The 21,755-nt window shown below is 37.9% G+C and overlaps 1 protein-coding gene across 1 annotated transcript in view; it reads right to left on the minus strand.

Annotated features, from left to right (window-relative positions):
• LOC140223769 (fatty acid synthase-like) overlaps nucleotides 1–14,605 on the minus strand; it is a 27,513-nt gene extending 12,908 nt beyond the window's left edge. The window contains exons 1-7 of the mRNA XM_072304714.1: nucleotides 14,119–14,605; nucleotides 11,809–11,974; nucleotides 10,621–10,770; nucleotides 6,277–6,441; nucleotides 5,483–5,683; nucleotides 3,959–4,197; nucleotides 1,193–1,414 (exon numbers count right to left, since the gene is read on the minus strand). Of these exons, the coding sequence (XP_072160815.1) occupies nucleotides 1,193–1,414; nucleotides 3,959–4,197; nucleotides 5,483–5,683; nucleotides 6,277–6,441; nucleotides 10,621–10,770; nucleotides 11,809–11,944 (1,113 nt within the window). The 5' untranslated portion in view covers nucleotides 11,945–11,974; nucleotides 14,119–14,605. The remainder of the gene's footprint in view (nucleotides 1–1,192; nucleotides 1,415–3,958; nucleotides 4,198–5,482; nucleotides 5,684–6,276; nucleotides 6,442–10,620; nucleotides 10,771–11,808; nucleotides 11,975–14,118) is intronic.
• Nucleotides 14,606–21,755: the final 7,150 nt, after the last annotated feature.

The following is a 21,755-nucleotide window of genomic DNA, read 5'->3' on the forward strand; positions in this document are numbered from 1 at the left end:
GCTTATTGTGAAATAATTTGACTATGTTTTCACATTGTCAACTGAATGAAATCTTATTTGAAACGTTGAGCGTGCAGTATGTGACGCGAAGGTACAGTGCGGTAGTTTCTCAATTGTTAAAAGAATTATTACATCTCTGTCAAGTATAGTTGGTACTATGTGTCTTCAAGTTGGTGAGTGTATCATTTTCATTTATTTTGATTACAAGGAAAACTTGTAAATTATCTAATTAAATACTAAAAAAACCAGCAACATTGAGTAGAACAGTTCTATGATGACTTAAAGAAACAACACCATGGTAACTTGATGGTGGAAACCTGCATGAGACAAAGTGAGTGCTGTGGCAGGTTTCCACGGTGAGAATTTGCCGTGGAGAAATTTTCCATGGAGAAATTTTCCATGGTGACATTTTCCGTGGTGCTTTCCGTGGAGAAATTTTCCATGGAAAAATTTTCCGTGCCCAATTTTACGTGGAGAAATTTTCCATGAAAAACCAGCACGGAATTCCATGAAAAATTTTTAGCAGGGGTGCACTCTGCGGCACCCAACCGCCACTGATAGCGATCCTACTAGAGAACCTCCGGCAAATCGTATCTCATTAATGCCTGCCTTACTCCATCAATCCACGATTTGGCAGGGCATCATCGGCATCCTCTAAGTCTCCTGCCAGTAATCATTGTTTATGCAATTCTAGTATTAGATTCCAGCTCCCTTCTTCCTCGAATCGCAGTTAAAATAATTAATTTGTGGTAAAAATTATTTCAATTCCGGTAACAATGTAGTATTATCATTAGACCCGAAGAATTGTTTACAGACCTAAACTGTGAACTGCTGAATCGGCACGGTGAGCTCACATTCACTCTGAATCAGACCTGAACTATTTTTTACCTCAAAAGTAATATTTTAATTACAAGTGGGAAAGTAAGATGGGCCTAGGGTCCACCAGGAATATTGTACGAACAGTGATTTTTTTCCATCCGTGTTCCAGGGAATAATTACAGAGGGGGGGGGGGGGGGCAAAAGCCCATTTATATGAACGGGAATTGATTAGAATTGAGCAGCTTCAGAAAATCATATCTTGTTTGAGGGGCACCACTCACCAGCCTTCTAGAGGTGACCAAAACCCCCCAGGATTCTCCCAGCTGCGCTTTTGGTAAGAAACCCTGTTGTTGCTTAGAGAATTTAAAATCACCTTGATTCCCCTGGACGTTAACTCAGGGAGCGGTGAGTTTATGTTGATGTTTGGAGGAATTTTAGTGTTTTTGAGTGCTATGATGGCCTTGACTGCTCCTATGGCACAAGCAGCTGCTTCTGCATGGCCCACGTTCGATTTTACCGATCCAATGAGGAGGGGCTTCCTTCGCTTACGGCAAAAAACATCAGAAATAATGTTGGCCTCCTCGGTGTCCCTATCCTGAAATTTAAAAGAAATGCGTGAACATGAGTAAGAAATGATTTATCAATTCCTCAATTTTATAAGTGTATCGTGATAGAGCAATATGTTGCACACGTGAAAAACAGTTTAGTCCTTGGGTTTCGTTAGTTTAATTGTAAATATTTAAATTATAAAATCCGATAAACCATATCCTATTTTTCATACAACCTTGCAAAAGGAAAGAAAAAAAAGACGAGGAAATACATATATTTAACTTTTAAAGTGGATTAAAAGAAGTATTCATATACCTACTTCGACTGGTATAAACATACTGAACTTGAAATTCAGTTAATGTAAAACATTAAACTTCCCTTTAAAAAGTTAACAGGGCCGGATTTTCCTACCTGTAGCCCATGGACCGCCTGTGTTTTGCCGCTCCCTTCTCATTCGTTTTGAAACATCGATAAAAACCATCAAGTGAACGTGTCGGAGTGGGAGAGGTGCACAAGACGCGTTTACTCGTGTCGGATACATTTTTGCGAAAGCCCTGTCAACACTACTAGCAAAAGAAACTTTGCGCAAATGTTAAGTTCCGTAAACCTATCTCTGTGTGATCAAGGCCTTTCATTTATAAGAAATGAACGGAAAAATTATGAAAGAACAAACATAAATGTGGTTTAATAATTTTAACTTCCGCCGCCGCGCTGACCGCATGCACTGTGCTTGGCGCAATGCTTGAAGTATTCATGCAGCCTTGTAGGCGCTGTGCGTTTCTTGCTAACCGCTGCTGACCGCACTGAGTTTGACGCAACGCGAGAAGTATTCATGCAGTCTTGTAGGCGCTAATATGTGCTACATGCCGACTGTCGCGCCGAGGGCTTCTCCTTTCTATCTCAAGTCCTCGTCATCATTGCTCTCTGCGCTGCGCCGCTCCAGGCCAAATTGCGAGTTTGGTTTCTCTCTCAACTAGACTAACGAGAGGCGCTGTCTCTTCTATCACCGAAAGACGAGCAAATTAGAAATTACCATACTTTAACTCTCAGGAAATTAGAGATTTATTTTTCTCGTTTATAATTTTTTTTGTGAATCAGATTTTTTTCTTGATACCTACATTTGAAAAATTAAAACATTTGCCGCACCCTTTTGCCGCCCATGTGGCTACCCCCTAAATCCGGCCCTGATAGCTAATGTAAAAACATTTAATACTTTGCAGTTATGTTCATCAATGAAAGTGAAGAAAATGTATATTCAAGGAATGAAGGCGCATTGTGTTTCCTTAAATTAAATGCACATTAGTAAGTCAATGTGATCATGACAACGTATACGGACGCATCTACTCAAGCTTTACGCATATTCGTGTTGCATAGCCCAGATGAAACTGAAAAAATGAGTATCTCGATATGTCTCATATATATGTCGTATCTCAGACTTCCTTTAAAACTTTATTTTGTACTTGTGAAACTACGAAACGTTATTTTCTAAAATTACAGTTATTTTTCTTCCCTTCGTGAGAAATATTCTGTGAAAATCTCAAGCCATGATATTAGTCCGGCCTCTTTCTAGAAAAAATAAGAGAGGGGCGGAGACTTTGAAACACCGCAACCACTACACTATTTTTTGCATTTTCAACGTCAATATGCAGAAAAAGCAGGGTAACTGTTTTCGTGCACCAAATAGACCGCGTTTAGCAGAAAAAAAACCGAACCACATCAGCTATGGCCAAATTTAATGGGGCGGTCTGATTGTTTACATCAAAACTGTTCGGCGGGTTTTTGTGCTAATTTCAGTGAAATTTCCGCTTAGTAGGAAGCAAATATCTTAAAATTGTCAGAGGATTCCGCACAAACGTTCTCTTGTATAAATTTAAATGGCCCATTTAAATTTTATCCTAGCTGACGTGGCTTGCTTCTTTCCTGCTGTACGGGGTCCAGATGTTCACTAAAAAGTCAATGTGTTCACTGGAGATGTTGCATGTGTGAGGAGTTTGCGATTTGACTATCGATTCAAATGTAAAAGTTCGCGAGAAACACGGTGGTGCCACTGGTTTTCTCTGGAATCAACTCCCAAGCTCAAAAAAAGCTCTCAAGTTGAGGCCAAAATGGAAGGGATATCCCACGCTATCCTGAGAGTCCACGTCTACATCAACACAAACACTCCATGCAAAGTAGGGAGCAAATACGTTAGCAGTGTTGCCGTGTTTTCAATTTTAGAGTCCCCAAATAAAGTGACAGCCTTGTCAATGTATCTTTGCATTAAGAGTTTGTCTTGATGTAGAGGTGAACTTCCAGTATAGCGTGGGATATCCCCTCCATTTTGGCCTCAACGTGAGAGCTTTTTTTGAGCTTGGGAGTTGATTTCAGAGAGAAACCAGTGGCACCATCGTGTTTCTCGCAAACTTTTACGTAAGGATCAATAGTCAAATCGCAAATTCCTCACACATGCAACATCTCCATTGTTCATGCTAACGCCTGGATGCAACTAATCGTTCTCTACGGATGCCCGTGTTGTATATTAAAAAAATGAAGGCACTTTTTATGGTCACATCACATGAAAACTGGATGAACGTCCTTTCATTGTACGAACTTTGATTCCGCAGCCGTCCGCCTCGATGTAGCCGACGTCAGCGGGATCGACGTTCCATTTGGAGTAAAGTTGACGGAGCATTTCCTTTGCCGGTCCTCCGTCGAAAGCCAGAACGTTGCCTTCTTTGGTGCCGAAGAATCTGTACTCGGCCCCAATGACTGTCGCCCAATTTCGGCGCGCCTCCGACGCTCGTTGTAGGAAGAACGCCACGCAACCCTCGCTCAGGGCGTATCCATGTGCTTAAAACATAAACAAAAATTCACGGGTTTTCAAAAAGTGGCTATCCGTCGTGGCATTCGATAAAGTGCCTTATTTGGATTGCATTTTGCAAAAAGGAACCACTAGCATTGCAATGATGCTCAGATTGTGCAACTTCATCCTTTGCAATAAAATTGCGGAAATCGTGAAAAAATATGAAATTTAGATGGTAATTTTTGTCTTAAATTCACAGTTTTTAGCGGGTAAAATAGAAAGTATTAATGGATAATTGGGTTTTTCCTCCAGGACAAAAGAAGTTGCACAATCTTAGCAACATTGCAATGCTAGAGGCTCATTTTTGCAAAATGCAATACATTTAACTGTTTGAATGCAACGCACAGTGGATCGAGTCAATGGGAGGGGTCGGGAAAAATTTAAAAACTTTTAAAGTGTTTATCTTCATTAATACGAAATGTTGATGTTTTAAAAATAGATTCATTGGTATTCTCGTAAAATTTTCTGTAGCAAGCACCCCTAAAAATTAAAATTCTAACGAGGTAAACGTATAAAAATTTTTACAATTTTTGTCAAAAATTTCAGGTCCGACTTCGTCCAAAGACTTGTTCCACTATGTACGGCGTATGTGCAAAACTGCTTCATACTACTGAGCACGTAAAGAGACCATACATCGATGTAAAATTTTGGAATAATAATTTCAAACTCTCGAAATAATTGTATTAACGTCAATATTTTATTATAAAGTTTTATAGAGTGCGGGGACCCGGAACTAATCTAACGGGGCACATGCGCGTTAAACTTTTTAAGGAAGACTATATCAGTCCAAATTCATCTTTGTTGTTGCATAACGCAATTTGCTGACCATTTATTGACACTATGAACGCAACTTTAAACAAGGATAAATAATTTTTTTTTGAAACCGATCATACTATTTACTTGCTGGTGTTTCTTTTTTCTTTAAACCATGGTGCTAGCGACTACGTCGGTTTTTTACCCTTAATTTTCGACCCGTTTCGTCACCTGAAAATTGGCATCCCACCCAAAATGGTCATCGTGGTTTAAAGGGAAAAGAAAAACTAACAGGTAAGTTGTACGATTGGTTAGAAAATTTTATTTATCATCATTTCAAGCTGTGTCCAAATTCATCCGCTATATGTGCTGTAGATAGCGAATCAATTCAGCGGAAATTCAGAGGATTGCATCGGATTAATTCTACAAGTCATTTAGCAAATCTACAGCTGCTCGCAAAAAAGACCAAAGGAATAATAGATTCGGTCTCAAATTGATAGGTATTGAACTAAAATTTACCATTTTGGTCAAAAGAGCTGCACTTTCCGTCGTTTGCAGCCAGGCCCATGCCGTGTAAAATGGCCAAAGAGCGGGGTGACAGGATGTAGTTGGCAGTCACAATCACTGCAGCGTCTATCTCTCCTTCCTCCAACTGAGCCCTTGCCTCGTCGATGAAATGGAATGTTTGTCCATAACCTCCCAATGCGGTGAAACTGGGACCTAAAAATGCCAAGCCCTCACATTCAGAAACTTGAATAAAATGGAGTATGCAGACTAGATTAGGGTTGGCAAACCAATTGCTCAACTTTTCAGTCATATGTCACCATTAGTCGAATATGAGCGTCGACTTCGAATTGTAACCTCTTCTTTACAGGGACATAATAGTAGTGCGGGAAACATTTAAAGTGCTTTTGTTTTCCCAATGACATCCCTGAGTGCAACTATTCGTCCTCAAGGGATATCCTTGTTGCATACACAAAATAATGCGGGCGCGCTGAATTTATTAGTGACAATAATTAATTATTGCAACGAATTGAACTTGAATACTGTTCCTGCTGCACGAGCACTCGTGCTGAAAATATTGCTCCGTTACTTTGCAACAAAACAAAATCGGTTAATTTGAAGATATGACTCGTATGTTTTTTAGTCCTGTGAACTGAATAATTATTGAGGAATTCTATAAAATTTATGTAGTTTCACGTACCAAGGATTGGCAAATCTATGTAATAATTCAAAACAGACTGGATATGCGTTAATTCCCTCCTGACTAACTTGATGAACTTGCCTTCGAAATTATGGGAAATGCAACCAACCTTTCAAGTTCAGAGTGAACGAGAGTCTGTTTGCGGTGAATGTCCGGGCAACACCAAGCAACGCTCTTTGAGATTGTGCATAGGGTGTGCTCATTTCAAACTCACTGAAGTCGTATACAGCATAAACGGCAGTTCGCGTGCCCGCCAATGACTTCGGATTTACTCCTGAAATCATGAAAACGATAAACTTTGATGAATGAATTTGAAATCATGATGAATGAAAATTACTTTGCAAGATTCATAAAGAAATGAACACAAAAATCATTGATAAAAAGAGAGACAGGACATTTTTGGAGGTTTTGCACTAACAATCTAAACAATTTGGTCGAGCGAGAAAAACCTTGAAGTCAGAGGTCAACACTGTTTAAGTCCAACAACAATTGATGGACAACTTGTTGAGCAAAAATAAAATAAAATTCGCCTAATAGTGACTCTTAATTGTCGAGGTAAGTACGATTATTGGCAGATGAGTAATGGTAGACTAGATTAAGGTTGTCAAACCAGTTGCTCAACTTTTCGGTCATGTGTCACCATGAGAGGGCATTGACTACCCCAAGCATTGTTCCTTCTACTCTACAAGAACAATATCAATGTGCCGGGAAAAAAAATTGGGTTATATGTGCACCAATTTGAGTAAACAATTTCTGCCCCAGAGCACTAAATCATCAGTCATGTGAACCAACTTCTCTGGCTGTTGGAACCGAAAATTTAATTTAACAAACCGATAGCGTTGGTTCTTTTGGAACATGATCTACATCAACTGAAGTTTTACAGTGTATCGACCCGATACGTTTTTTTGCTCAACTAATACCACAATCTATCCAACCAACGTTCGGTTATGCTTATTAAATAGATCAATTCGCATGACCGGAAAAATTCTGCTGAAAACATCAGTTTTTGTACAGATTTTCTTTCTACAAGTGTTAAAGTATAAATAGGTTTGCTAAATTTGTATTTGAACGTATCTATGCTTAAAGGAACTATTTGTATAGGGTTTGCGTGTAACATGGTTCCTTTTAGCATGAATACGTCGATTTAGACTACACCACGTGTCGTTCTCACATCATATGGAAAAGCATGATGATTCGGAATTTTCCGAAGACTAAAGATGCATAAGTCAGAAGTGTGACGAATTGTTCTGGTTGGTTACATAACTCGTAGGTAATTACGCAAGAGACATGAATGAATTGGACGTATTTTTGCCAAACGTAACTGTGTGCATTATGACATGAGCCCTGAGACCCATAAGAATATCTGCATAACAGAGCTCACGTCATAATGCACATAGTTCCATTTGACAGAAATACGTCCGATTGAATCCTCAGAGTCAGTGCGCATTCATTAAATGATATAAGGATTGTCCATCATAGCAGAGACCTTGACTCATTTGTTTATTACATTTGAAATTCAATTTTGATCGAGTCGAAACCATCATCAATGGATCGACCATCGAAAATTTGAGTACAGACAACGTACTTTAATGCTGAAAGTGTTTCGTGAGCCTGTGAATTTTTCGCATTGGCATAAACTAATAGCTAGACCGTCTTGACTTTCATGAACTTAAATTTGTTTCCTTTTTATTCCTCTTGGAACACGAATGAATGAGTTTCCCTCTTGCGCACCCTCTCGTTCAGTGAGCGGTAACATACAAATAAGTTGCAAATAAGGTGTAAATGGTATTTGCGGTTGTGGCAACTTTCATTCATAATTCAAATTCATTCATAAATTCAGTATCTTCCTCTTACATTTGCACAAATGAGAGATTTCACTTGAATGCACACCATAGATCTGTTTATATTAGTATTGCCTGCGTAATTTTCATGCAAAGTCTGGCGTCGGAGCAGATCTATAAATGATTTACCAAACGCTTTAGCTTTTGATCAAATTTAATACATATTTGGACTGGTTTTTTAATCTTTAGATCCTGGCTATCAAAGTTAAATGAAAACAAGCAGTGAACTCCAACACAATGTGTTGATAAGGCGCGTCATTAACTCACACATATCAACCCCTTTAGTTTTCATTTACAGAGATTTCAAAATAGGCAAGTAGCACAACAAGAGAATTCATACGATCCAACTCTTCAACGACGCACTTTGACGAGACCTTGTATTGTGAATGTAGAAAGCCATTCGAACGAGTTTAAGTTTTTTGATCTGCCTCCAGCAATATCTTATCAGATTCTTAAAGAAAAGTGCTACGGAATAATTTAAGCGAAGAAAGGAAAAATTCTGTCGAACTCCTGAAAGATACAGTCGATTTAAAGGTCTTTTTGGGGCTAAAATATCCAAATCACCGGTACCTATTATAAATCCCGATATATTATTGAAAAGAAATTGACTCGATATAAATGCAATTGCATTAAATATGTCTTGATTTTGTTATTTTAAACGTATTTCCATGCAAAGAAGTTCAACCATGTCCATGCTTTATTCATTCATGAATTGAAAGTAAGCAATCTACATCCCGAAAATCTACCGATTTGCCGTAAAAAATTGCAGAAACTTGATATACCAGGTCGATGCACTCACTCGTTGAATTTACCAACCAATTTCGTGGGTGCAAATATATAAAAATCAATATGCTATAGTCATTTTGGGTGCATTTATTTTTCATGAAACAATAATAATTTCAATCCCGAAAAACCATCAATTTTCCGTATAAAATCGAAAAAATCGAGATGTGTCGACTCCCTGACGTGAAAATTAGATTCTACGTGTAAAAATACTTACACATGGATATGCTGAACAGAAACCATGTGTGGACACAGTTAGGATACATAGCCCCAGAATACTTTTAAAGCGCCTTTACTTTCCAGAATCTTGACGGAATTTTTTTTTGGCTTAAACGACTCAAGAGACACTGTAGTTAAAAAATATTTAGAATTTTCGATTTTGACACACAAAAAAAATGTTCGTTCAGGCACACCCTGTATTGTATGGAGTATTGCGCTGGTATTCAATCCTTGCCTTCAGATCAAAATTCTTACAAGGAAGCCCCTTGCAAGAGGCGAATTTTTTGTAATTTCTCCCAATTTTTTCTCCGTTATATAGTTGAATTGCTTGCCAAATTCTGAGGTCAATTATATTTAATTGTAATTTATACATTTCTTTTTTCCCCTTCATTTTATTTTTTGTATGGAGAAGTTTCGTTGATTTCTTCGGATTTCGAATACTGTAACTTCTCTTCTATTCGGCCGATTTTTATGAATGAGACCTCTTTCAATTCGTCTTTGAATGGAGAGTAAGGAAAAAATTGCTAAGTACTCGCGAAACAATTTTTTCGAAAATTTGATGGATCCCAGCGTGACGGTGAAATGGGTAATCGAGTGAAAGTAATTAGGTCTGACTGTGGCGAGGGCCGCGAGGGTCGCCTTTTGTTCTTCAGCTGGGAAGCGACGCGGCGAACCGAGCCAGGACCGGGACACTACCTGGGTTTTGTGCCTGCCTGTGCACTGTTTTGGCCTGATAGGGGAGTGAATTTCTGTATGGGCCACGGTTAGCACATGGGCTAATGAGTCTCGAGGCTCATCACAGATTGCACTTACCACTATCCTGCTGGCCCTGGCTATCAGAGCAAGGAGTACCAAATTTTGAAAAGGATAACAGGGGTATGGAGATCTGTCAAAGCAACGTTTTAAACAAAACGAAGAAGTGAAATTCTCATTCAACGAGTGCCGACCTGATCAGCCATCCTCGAATCAGTTCGCTTGCTTCTGCTTATATATGCATATTTTAAATCAGCGCGTCGCATTCTAAGGTTTTTTTAAGAAAAACCAAGTAACGTAGACTCTTGGTATTCATTACACATAAACTAGAGAGCCCCAGAATGAGAAACAACTTTAAATCATAATTATTGACGGATAAATAAACTTTTTACACGCTTTGGAAAATCTCAGAAGTTCGCGGTAGTCACTTTTCGGTAAGGAACTAAGGGACTCGGTTATTGTATCGAGTGGGGGGTCGAAACGATCGCAAAGGCGGTATACTACGTATACGCGCCAACATATAACTGTTGAGCACAAATCTTTGACTAAAATTTGATCATGGGTTGGTAATATGGTTTTGACATTGTTCTACGAATATGAATGACACGAGTATGAATTGTGCGAAACTGAAAGTTTTCAAGACTTTTAAGTATACTCGTAGTGAAAAACCTTGAAACTCGTTTTCTCTCACCATTAGTTAAATTTCAAAACCATTGAGTGGCTCTTTGTGAGGCAAAATTTTGAGGAGGACTAATTTAGTACAATTTTCCCCCCTTGGTCCTTTAATCTATTTACGTAGAAGCATACATACTTACAATAACAGTTTGAACTAGTTTACTCGGAAAATGTTTACCCACCTGCATCGATAATAGCTTCTACACTTGTTTCTAAGCATTTTTTCGCTAAAGGATCCATAGTAGTGGGTGAGCTGAATGGGACCTTGAAGAATAGTGGATCAAACTTCTCGTGTGTGAATGCTTTACCACAGTGTCCGGGATATCCAACAGCTGAAAATAATTAAAACTATGTTTAAGGATAGGAAAACATTATATTTAAGTTATTTCTCAATTTAATTTCTCCTAATTTTGAGCTTTACTTAAACCACTTGAAAGAAGTAGAAAAGACATGGATTTACTACGAAAGGACACGTGTCTCGAAACAATAGGGTCAAAGTGCAGTTCATGCGTGGAAAATGCCGCACAGCGTCGACTTTGAGAGGTCATAGCTTTTGAACCGGAATTTTCCACGGGCGCATGACATCGCGTTTAAAGCTACAAAGAAGAGATTTTATCACGATCAGTTTTAAGCATACCTACGATCCATTCATTGAAAAAATACATATTCTTTGATTTATTGTATCCATAAAAAATATGTAAGTTATTATTTGAGGTATGGGTGGAAATGAATTTATGTTTGATTGTAGGGGTAGGGGGTACAAAATAGCTCATTGTCAAAAAGATGGAAGGTCAATGAGTGAAAGGCTCATTTTCGGTTCGATAGTATTGCGATAAATTACCATCGCTCTAATCGCGATTTTATTGCAAATTTAAGCGCTGATATCGCACTTTTTATCCGAAAATATCGCAATAAATCAACGTCAATAAAATCGCGATACATTCTGGGCTCAAATCGTAACTTATCGCAGTCACTGCTACTTGGGGCATCAAAGGGGCAGAGAAATGTTTGTGAAACCAAGCTTTAGTTATTATTTGCTCAACGTATCTAGATTGAATTCAATTCCTGATTTACCCCACGTGGATTAGGGTTTTTTTAACAAGAGAGAAATTGGGATTCACTATTTACAGTGCAAACCATGGACGATTATATTTCATTCATGAGATAATTTTGGAATATTCTGAAATGTTCAACATGTTTTGCGCGAAATTTTGAGGAGAGGACAAATTGTGTAGCGCTTGATTTAGTGTTCTGTATACTAGTTCATTTGAATCCTCCATCAGACTTGTCTGACTCTGTCGGCTTGTCAGATGGCCAAAAGTCAATATTAGCAAGCAAAATCTGTAAAGTTTTTAAGTCAGAATGCTTACTTTCTTTCCATTTGCGGTCATCATTCGTGACGAGATGAACTTTCTTGAATAGTGCATCTTCAAGCTCCAGTATATTATTGCACTCCGGGAAGGCTCCTGCAGCTCCAGAAATGACCACCTCGACCTTTGCTTTCATTGTTCACAGACTTGAGCACTGATCCTAAGGCTTGAATGTAAAGTGAGAGGGAGAGAGAGGGAATATAAGTTATGGTAATAGAATATCAGAATATACAAATAAAACCGTTCTCGGGTGAAAGGACCTTTCTTTTAAAAATGAATGAAGGGATGAGAAACAAAGGGCTTGATTTACGATCGGTTAGGTTAGGTTAGGTTAGGTTAGGTAACATTACGATTTCGCAAAGTCCATTAAGTCATCATCGCATACATCGATGGCCAAAATGCGAAACAATGCGAAATATGAATTTATTAAAAAACAACATTTAATAAAATACTTATATTACTTTGACTATTTGCATATTTCTTTCCATTTCCTAGATTGTCAATTTTGGCATAATTGAAATGCGAAATATTAACTTATTAAAATACGACATTTAATAAAATACTTATATTAATTTGACTCTATTTCTTTCCATTTCCTAGATTGTCAATTTTGACATACCTGATTTCCGCGAAATATCTTGAGCAAAATCGTATGATTAATGGGGTTCAACGAGTACCTTCTAGATAAGCCCGTTTTCTCACTTCTCACATGTTTTGAAAAACGACTGAAGCAAATTTCAAATCAATGCAAGCGCAAATCGTCCTATGGGAATTGGGTCACCTAGCAGCCATAAAGGGTGACCCTAGCATTGTATACATGTATTTATTGAGGTTAAATTTGTAACCATCAGTTTGGGTGAATAAGTGAAAATCCAGGTAACATACTAACATTGCGATGCAATTGCTTGTAATTCGCACCTACCCCGACCCTTTCAAGTGGGACCCATTCAGGATTATACCCCGATCAGAACCTCTTTTTCTCCCGAGGCGCCAATCAGGGTCCATCATGAACGGACTCCAACCCCCTCTCACCACGACTAAATCCAGTAAACATTTGGACTGCGGCTGAAGTAGATTAATTATTTTGGGGGCAATAAACGCACGAAATTGTAAAATCGAACCAAAATTTTGAGGAAAAAATTCTTAACTGTTAAACATGAGCGGTGTGTGTGTTTGATGTGTGATGCTTCAGACTGTCGCTTTTAAATGAAATTTCACTCATTTAAATGGAAGACAAATTAATGAAACCGCTTGGAGCCCAACCTTTGGGATAAAGATTTGTATGTCGAGGGTCAAGTTCCAATTCTTGGACCCGCGAGAAAGTTCACCTAAAAATAATCGTCCATACGCTGAGGTCCTTTCTCCCTTGGATGGTTACAAAGGCGTTCGTCAAAGAAAGTACACTTCAAAATCCTTTAGTTATATAAATCGTTGTAAAATCAAAGATCTCGATTTGGCAACGGAATTTTGCTTTGGCGATGTTTTTTTGATTTTTTTTTTTTGCTTCTGATCCTTTTCTCTTACCTCAATTTAAGGATAAAGAGCGAATTAATATATCTCTGACATTAATATACTTGCACACAACGCAAGTGAACCAAAAGTTTGAGTTCGTTAAGTCTAATGTAAATAATGAACTATAATAGCAATATTTACGAGTTGATTTTAACCCTAGCCTGTCAAATGGTTCATTGTTACGAGAAGTCCAATTATTGGTCAATCTCTTCCGCCGTTGAAATGCATATGTATGTTTATTTTTATTCCTCTCTTTTATATTCATTACGTCCAAATATTGGTTTAGGTTACAATTTTCATTATTTTCTTAAGTCTCAAAAATACCCAGAAATTTTAAGGGTCTGCAACCTGCATAATTTTTAAATGACTCAATTTTTGTGTGACCGTTTATGGTGTGTGATGCTGAAGAGATAATCAAGAAATGTATCATTAAACTTAAAAACTATTTTGAGAAATGTTACCGGAACAAATTCTCAATGGGAAAGCGTGTGATTTTAGAGCTTTAATTAAATATACACTTTTTTGAGCTTTCATGATAAATTAATGAGAATCATCTGTGGTGTCCTGCTGACATCAAAGTTATCAATTAGTCGTAATTAATAATCAGCTTGAGTTTCAATGATGGAATGCGTGGGCAATGACGAGTATCAGTTATTTCTAAAAAGAGTAAATCGGGGTGAAAATCAGCAACCTAGACCGCGACCTAGACCAAACCTAGATACGCGGTTTCATATTTTTGCCGTCTATATGTTTTTACACGGAGCATTTAAAATCATGGCATGCTAATTAGCTGCTTACCTTTATTTAGCTTGATTTTTCAGCTACTTCGTATAACACTTAATATCATCCTCGTGAAGTGGCTGTATTGAAACTCTGCACTCCAGGTGCAATCATTTGTAACTCAAAAAGCTGTAAACCTCTTTTACTTTGGGGAGGTAATACAATAAAACTTCAAAACAACTGAAACACCGAAGGTAAATTTCCGTTCATTTCACTTTTCAATATGTACTTAGAGATTCTCTAGGCACTAGAACACGATATAATCGAGAACTTTATGTTTATTAAAATTTCCACACACAGATACACACACAAAATTCATAAAATAAAATAAATAATTTACACGCGACCACTCCACAGTATCCTCAGCGATAAAACACTCAATAATCAATCTCATCAATCAGAGAGGATCAGAGACGATGTTAGGATAAAATTGTCTACCGGTCAATTTAAAATTCAAATGAGGCACCGTAGAAAAGACTGCATTGTTTGTTGAAAATTAAAAAAATCTCGCATCCTTGAGACCGATCCGTGTGCTGTCGGCTCCTCAAATAGAGCAGTAGAATCGCTTTAACCTTATTTCCTATCTTATTTTAAAATGCAAGGTGAACAAAAGTCTAGACGACTCCCCTCCCCCCTTCTCTGCTAGCTCTTGAACAATTGCAGTTAGAGATCTAAAGTTTGGGGGGCAAGTGCAAGTACTACTTCTTCATGTGCACAATATTTTGGAGGAGGGATGACTTTAAGGGATCTAAGCCTCCAATTTTTTCCAAAGGGCATTTTCCCCCAAGATGCACTCCATTGTACCCTATAAGATGTTTATCGGAACGGCCTGTTTGACGTCATAATTAAGCTATGCAGGTAAAACTTCAAACATTAAAAATAAGAGCTTAAAAGTTTTCCGGGAAATTTGTATATAATCGGAGGAAATTTTGCAACGCTCGAGTGTTCATACGCAGTTTTTCTCAAACATTTTAACATCAGTATTCGAGCAAAGGACAAATGAACGTATTTATGCCAAAAGGAACTATGTATAACGCAAACCCTATGCACATAGTTTCTTTTAGCATAAATACGTCCAAATGATATCGGTATTAATACCTTGATGCAACTATTCGGGTTCAATAGCTAGCTATGTTTCATACTACACATTGAACGGATCATTCTAAACCACGAAACGGCTCTAGCAGTAACAGGCTGTTGTCATCACGTGGTCTGGCGGTGGGATATAATATCCTAATCTGTGAAAATGGTGCGGGTACAATGGTACATCCTTCCTGTTCATTTTGCCTTAGTTTTTATCAAATGATTTCATCATGCCACATGCTGGACGCGGTGCGCCTCAAGCTGCTGCCTACACTGCTTCATCAACTAGAGTGAACAGAGCGCCTTCCATGTTTTCGTATGCAACACACGTGTCCTTAGAGTACGAATAGTTGTATCAAGGGTCTATTGACAACATCAATGAATGTGTGTATTTTATTGAGTGACATTTTAACATAAGAAGCCTGGGTCCTGGTTTGCTTTACTTGAGTGTCCTTTACATATTTGAATTTAAAAGTTTGCCTTTTAAAATAATGACAACACTTAGAAGTTGCTCTGTTAAGAAACAAGTTTAATCGATTTTTTTATTTTTTATCTTATGGGGTATAATCTCCTTTTGGCGCGTATACGTAGTATACCGCCTTTGCGATCGTTTCGAACCCTGCTCGATACAATAACCGAGTCCCTTAGTTCCTTACCGAAAAGTGACTACCGCGAACTTCTGAGATTTTCCAAAGCGTGTAAAAAGTTTATTTATCCATCAATAATTATGATTTAAAGTTGTTTCTCATTCTGGGGGTCTCTAGTTTATGTGCAGTGAATACCAAGAGTCTACGTTACTTGGTTTTTTTAAAATAAGCCTAAGAATGCGACGCGCTGATTTAAAATATGCATATATAAGAAGAATCAAGCGAATTGATTCGAGGATGGCTGAGCAGGTCGGCACTCTCGGAATGAGAATTTAACTCCTCCGTTTTGTTCAAAACGTTGCTTTGACAGATCTGTAACCTCGGTTATACTTTTCAAAAGTTGGTAGCCGTGCTCTGATAGTGCAATCTGTGTAAGTGCAATCTGTGATGAGCCTCGAGACTCATTAGACCATTAGCTAAACGTGGCTCATACAGGAATCCACTTACCCTTCTCTTCCCCACGCTCCTGCTCACTGCGTCGGCGTCTCGACGAACAATAGCTAATGACGGTCGCCAAGCGACGATCCTCAGCCCCTCGCCCAATTACTTACGCTTCATTAACCATTTCACCGTCACGCTAGGATTCGTCCAATTTTCAAAAAAAAATTGTTTAGCGAGTTTTTAGCAATTTTTTCCTTCCTCTCCGTTAAAACACGAATTAAAAGAGGTCTCATTCATAAAAATCGGCCAAATAGAAGAGAAGTTACAGTATTCGAAATCCGAAGAAATCAACAAAACTTCTCCAAACAAAAAATAAAATGAAGGGGGAAAAAAGAAATGTATAAATTACAATTTAATATGATTGACCTCAGAATGTGACAAGCAATTCAATTATAAAAAGGAGAAAAAATTGAGTGAAATTACAAAAAATTAGCCTCTTGCACGGGGCTTCCTTGTATGAGTTTTGACCTGAGGACAAGTAAATCCCGTTATATTATTAAAACGAAATTGACTCCATAGTTTAATGCCTTAGTTTCTTGAATGCAATTATTTTAAGCACTCGAAAATTTATACCAGCAATTTTACCCATGGGGTGATTTCCTAAGAGCTGATAATATCACGAATTTCTCATAGAGCCCTTCAAAAATGGCTTGCTTTTTGGGCAGCCGATTCGGCCATCAAACCGGAGTTTAAATGGAAGCTGATTACAACACAAAGCTCTGAGAAAAATTTTGAGATGAGTATAGGAACGGTTTGTAAATTACGAGGAGATGCGAGCATTCTGTTCAGCGTATCGATACATAAGTATTTTCACACGTAGAATTTAATTTTCACGTCAGGGAGTCGACATATTTTGATTTTTTCGATTTTATACGGAAAATTTATGGTTTTTCGGGATTGAAATTACTAACAATTGTTTCATGAAAAATGAATGCACCCAAAATGACTATAGCATTTTGACTTTCACATACGTGCACTCACTAAATTGATTGGTAAATTCAAAGAGTGCACCGAAAAAAATAATATGCTGTTTTAGCACCTAGGATGCTGAAAATGTGTCTGGTGATCTCAAGATGCTGCCTTAACTGCCTACAGAGTTAAAGTTGCATTCACAGGATGTAAAGTTAACTGCGAGGCCAGTAAGGACAACAACTCCGGATCACCAGACACATTTTTAACATCCTAGGTGCTAAAACAGCATATTATTTTTTTCGGTGTGGGTACATCGACCTGGTATATCAAGTTTCTGCGATTTTTTACGGCAAATCGGTATATTTTCGGGATGTGGATTGCTTACATTCAATTCATGAATGAATAAAGCATGGACATGGTTGAGCTTCTTTGCATGAAAAGGCGTTTAAAATAACAAAATCAAGACATATTTAATACAATTGCATTTATATCGAGTCAATTTCTTTTCAATAATATAACGGGATTTATAATACCGGTGATTTGGGTATTTTAGCCCCAAAATACCTTTAAATCGACTTTATCTTCTAGGAGTTCGACAGAATTTTTCCTTTCTTCGCTTAAATTTTTCCGTAGCACTTTTCTTCAAGAATCTGATAAGATTTTGCTTGAGACAGATCAAAAAACTTAAATTTGTTCGAATAGCTTTCTAGATTCACAATACACGGTCTCGTCAAGGTGCGTCGTTGACCTTGCAGTGTTGGATCGTGAATTCTCTTGTTGTGCTGCTTGCCTTTTTTTGAAATCTCTGTAAATGAAAACTAAAGGGTTTGATATGTGCGAGTTAATGACGCGCCTTATCAACACATTGTGTTGGAGTTCACTGCTTGTGTTAATGTTACAGGCAGATCAATACATATGTTGTTATTACGATCTAGATGCAGCGTTGCAAAGTTTATACAAGGTGTCCCGAGCTTAGTTAGGCTTTTTTCTAGGTTATTTGAGGTCACTTAATGTTTAAGACGGGTTGTTAAATTGGGAATGGACCCCAGGCATCGGACTTTCATGGTTTCGAAGTCTCTCATGGTCCCCCGTTGAAATTCATGGATCCGTTTCTTTCTTAATTTCCAGGTCTCAGACATTAGCTGCCTTAAAATAACCAAGCAATAGCCAGACACGGGTGGTTTGAAACAGGAATACAGCAGCTGCGATAGTCACACATGAAAATGAATGAACTCACCAAGAAAAAGGAATTTTATTTATTTTTTTTTCTTTGATAAATGCAGAAATTTTACAAAAACCGCTTACATATAAACATATTCAGACTTTAAACTGTGACCTCTTAAAATCGCTCTCACTTTTTTTCATATTTTATTACGATATTCCATTGAATATCAGTTTTACTAAAGTTTTTTAAAAAGTGCTTGGTCAAAAATCCATAGGAAAAATTTGACAGATCACAATAACTAACTAATCTGATGATTGGCTAATGGACAGTTAGTTCCTCGGGGGGGGGGGGGGGGGGTGATAAAATGAATTCGAGATCCATGATCCATGCTGTTCTATGGATAAGTTGCGCCTGAGCGTATCATAAAAAGTCTTTTGATGATTAAATCTTATACATTAATCTGAGACCGTGAGATTCATCTAAACTCGTGTGCAGTATCGTACTTGATGATGGATTGATCGACCGGTTATTTAAACCTGTGAAAAAGTATCGATTTTCAGGGTGTACCTAAATGGTCGATTCTTTACCACAGCTTCAAATTTGTTTAAATTGGTAGTCAATTAATCACGTTTCAGCACTGCGTGTATGTCCATCAATGACAAACAGGTATATCGTTTTTTGGAGAACAAGGTGGATGACGGCATACATCGCATTAATGCGTATCAATTTTGTTCCAACATTGAGTCATGAATCACTAATGAGCCGTTTGTTCCACGTGCGATACTAATGAGTAATAGTGAAAAATTACGAGCCCAGTCTGCTTAAGATGGCATCATCCTCCATAAGTTTGGTAGCTAAATAAATTAAAAAAATTGATTTTAAGAATTTAACGCTTGGAATCATCTTACTTTTCACAAATCTATAAGCTTCAATCGTGCTTTAATGCATAAATAGTTTGAAATTTGTAAATAGTTCATTCCTTAGCGATGGGAGTTTTTCGTGTGTGATAGTTTGCATCACCAAGAAAAGAGAGCCTCCTCTGCAATCAATTTTGTAGGTCGTGAATGTGAGAGCATTTCCTTGTAGTTCTCGCAATCTATTTTGACCAGCTGAGCACTCTTTGAAACCTGTTTAAAAGACGAAAAGAATTTGTGAATTTCCTTTAAAATGATTGAACTGAAATGGTAGAGTGGCCAAAGTAATATTAACCTACCAAACAGTGTAAAAATTAAGGCAGCGCACGATTGAAATTGAATTTTTTCACGAGGAATTTGGAAACTTTAAGCTTAAACCTAATCTCAACTGCTCTTGTTACCTAATCATTTAATATGGATTCATTTAAGTCACTTTTTCAACAGTGGACAAATTCAGAAATCGCGGTGTGAAAAGTACGGACTGTGTGAGGAATGGTGGGAGGGAGGAGGAGAAGTGCAATGTCCAACTTTAAGTGGCGATTTCTTCGCTCCACTGACGTAAAGAGCTTATCTCAATGAACCACCAGACAAGGTACGAATTTTAGCATTCTGATACATTTTTCTTCTCCAAAATTCCACGTAAAACAAAATGCGCACAACGAAAATGACCAAAATCAGCACCTTACGAAAATATTCAATGATTTTTAATGCGTGAATTGAAACCACCCGCTCATGAAAACTCAATGCTCTACGTGATTCACATCGCGCACTAAACGTTATCATGAACGTATATGCGATTAAAAAATCTGGCAACCTCTATCTTGACGCTTTGGCTCAGCTATAGCAAATTACTTATAGTTTGAAAAACACATGGTGTGAAATGAACATTGCTCGATTGAGAAGCTTGCTGAAACCGTTGTAGTGCGCGTAGAGCTTTGAGTTTCATGTGAGCGGGCAGTTCAAATTCCTTGCAACCAATGTGAAATAAAAATGTTAATATCTCCGTTAAGAGTTGGTTTCAGTAATTTTCGTTGCAAGAATCGTGTTCTACGTGAAATTCTAGTTAAGAAACATGTATCAGAATGCTTAAATTCGTACCTTGTCTAGTGGTCCATTGTCACGTGAGCCCTGGCCTCCGTATGATCCTATAGTTTCCGGGTCTTATATGTGGAAATAAAGATATGCCCTTACGTCGACGAATTTTACTGCGGAATTCCGACTGCACAATGAGGTCGCGCAATGTTACACTAAAGGTTCAACAAACACAATCGGATGGACCGTGCTTAGCAGAAAGGAAACATGACGACGGTGTAAGTCGGCAATCACATAACTCGTTTGGGTTGTCTGAAAACCTCCGTCTCTACGTTAGTTTTTTTAAGAGAACAAATTGACATCATTCCTTGAAATTTTTTGAAGAATTTTCTTCGCACAGAGAAGAAAAATGACGGCAGTTTAAAAGAATTGCCGTTTATTAGTTTTCCGCTTAAAAAATAAAGTATGACAGGAAGTCTGCGACGTCGCAAACCGAGATACGTGGCTTGATGAGGTTGCTCGTAAAAAATAATACAAAAAAAGTAATTCCAGAACGTTGGAATACATTTCGTCTTCGCCGCAATTGATCATATGCCCGCGTCGTATGTTTCTGATCAGTCACAAAGCTCGGAAACCGATTGCAACAGCGTCAGGGTTGGGTTAAGTTAGGTCACGCAACTAAACTAACTTCGCGGCGAAGCAAGAAGTATCACTCAAGTTGAAGGCGCCCAATTGAAGTTTCATCACTGCTATTCCTCATAGAGAGAGGACATAGGTAAGTGGGGACAAAATCAAACGTTTTGATTTTTTGACATTGTGTAATAATTAAACGATTGCCAACGTGATTGCCGACTTACACCGTCGATAGGCCACATTAGCTATTCCCAAATTTAATCAGCAAAGTATTACTTTACAAGAAAAAGTTTGTGCGGATTATTCTGAACATTTTAATGAGTTTGCTACCTACTATGCAGGAAAGTCACTAAAATTTGCAAAAGCAAATCCGCACAACCCTTTCCATGTAAAAATTAAATCGTCCAATTGAATTTGGCAATAGCTGACGTGTGTTGGTTCCTATCTGCTTATCGCAGTCCAATTTATTTCATGCTTTTCTCCAAAAAAAAATAACCAATGATATTTTCTCGTCTGCGAACATCCTTGAACTTACCTCTCCTAATTCGTCAATCGACAGCTTGCAGAATTGACTAATTTCCATTGCTACTAAATTACTCCGTAGATAAATTTGTCGATTTGAGAGACTTCTAGTGAGGTGTAAACTTCTTTGAATGGTCTGCAGCGATCTAGAGACGAATGCCTTGTCAAACTCTTTTGGTAGCAGCTTTACGGCCGCCTCAAGTCTCTTTGTGCCGCTTAAGCCTTTCATCTGGCCCGGTTGTTCCTTGAATTAAAAGGAAATTGCAATGTAAAACTGGACGTATTTCTACCAAACAGACCTATGTG

This window comes from Bemisia tabaci, chromosome 9, assembly GCF_918797505.1.
Source record: "Bemisia tabaci chromosome 9, PGI_BMITA_v3".
Taxonomy (NCBI): domain Eukaryota; kingdom Metazoa; phylum Arthropoda; class Insecta; order Hemiptera; family Aleyrodidae; genus Bemisia; species Bemisia tabaci.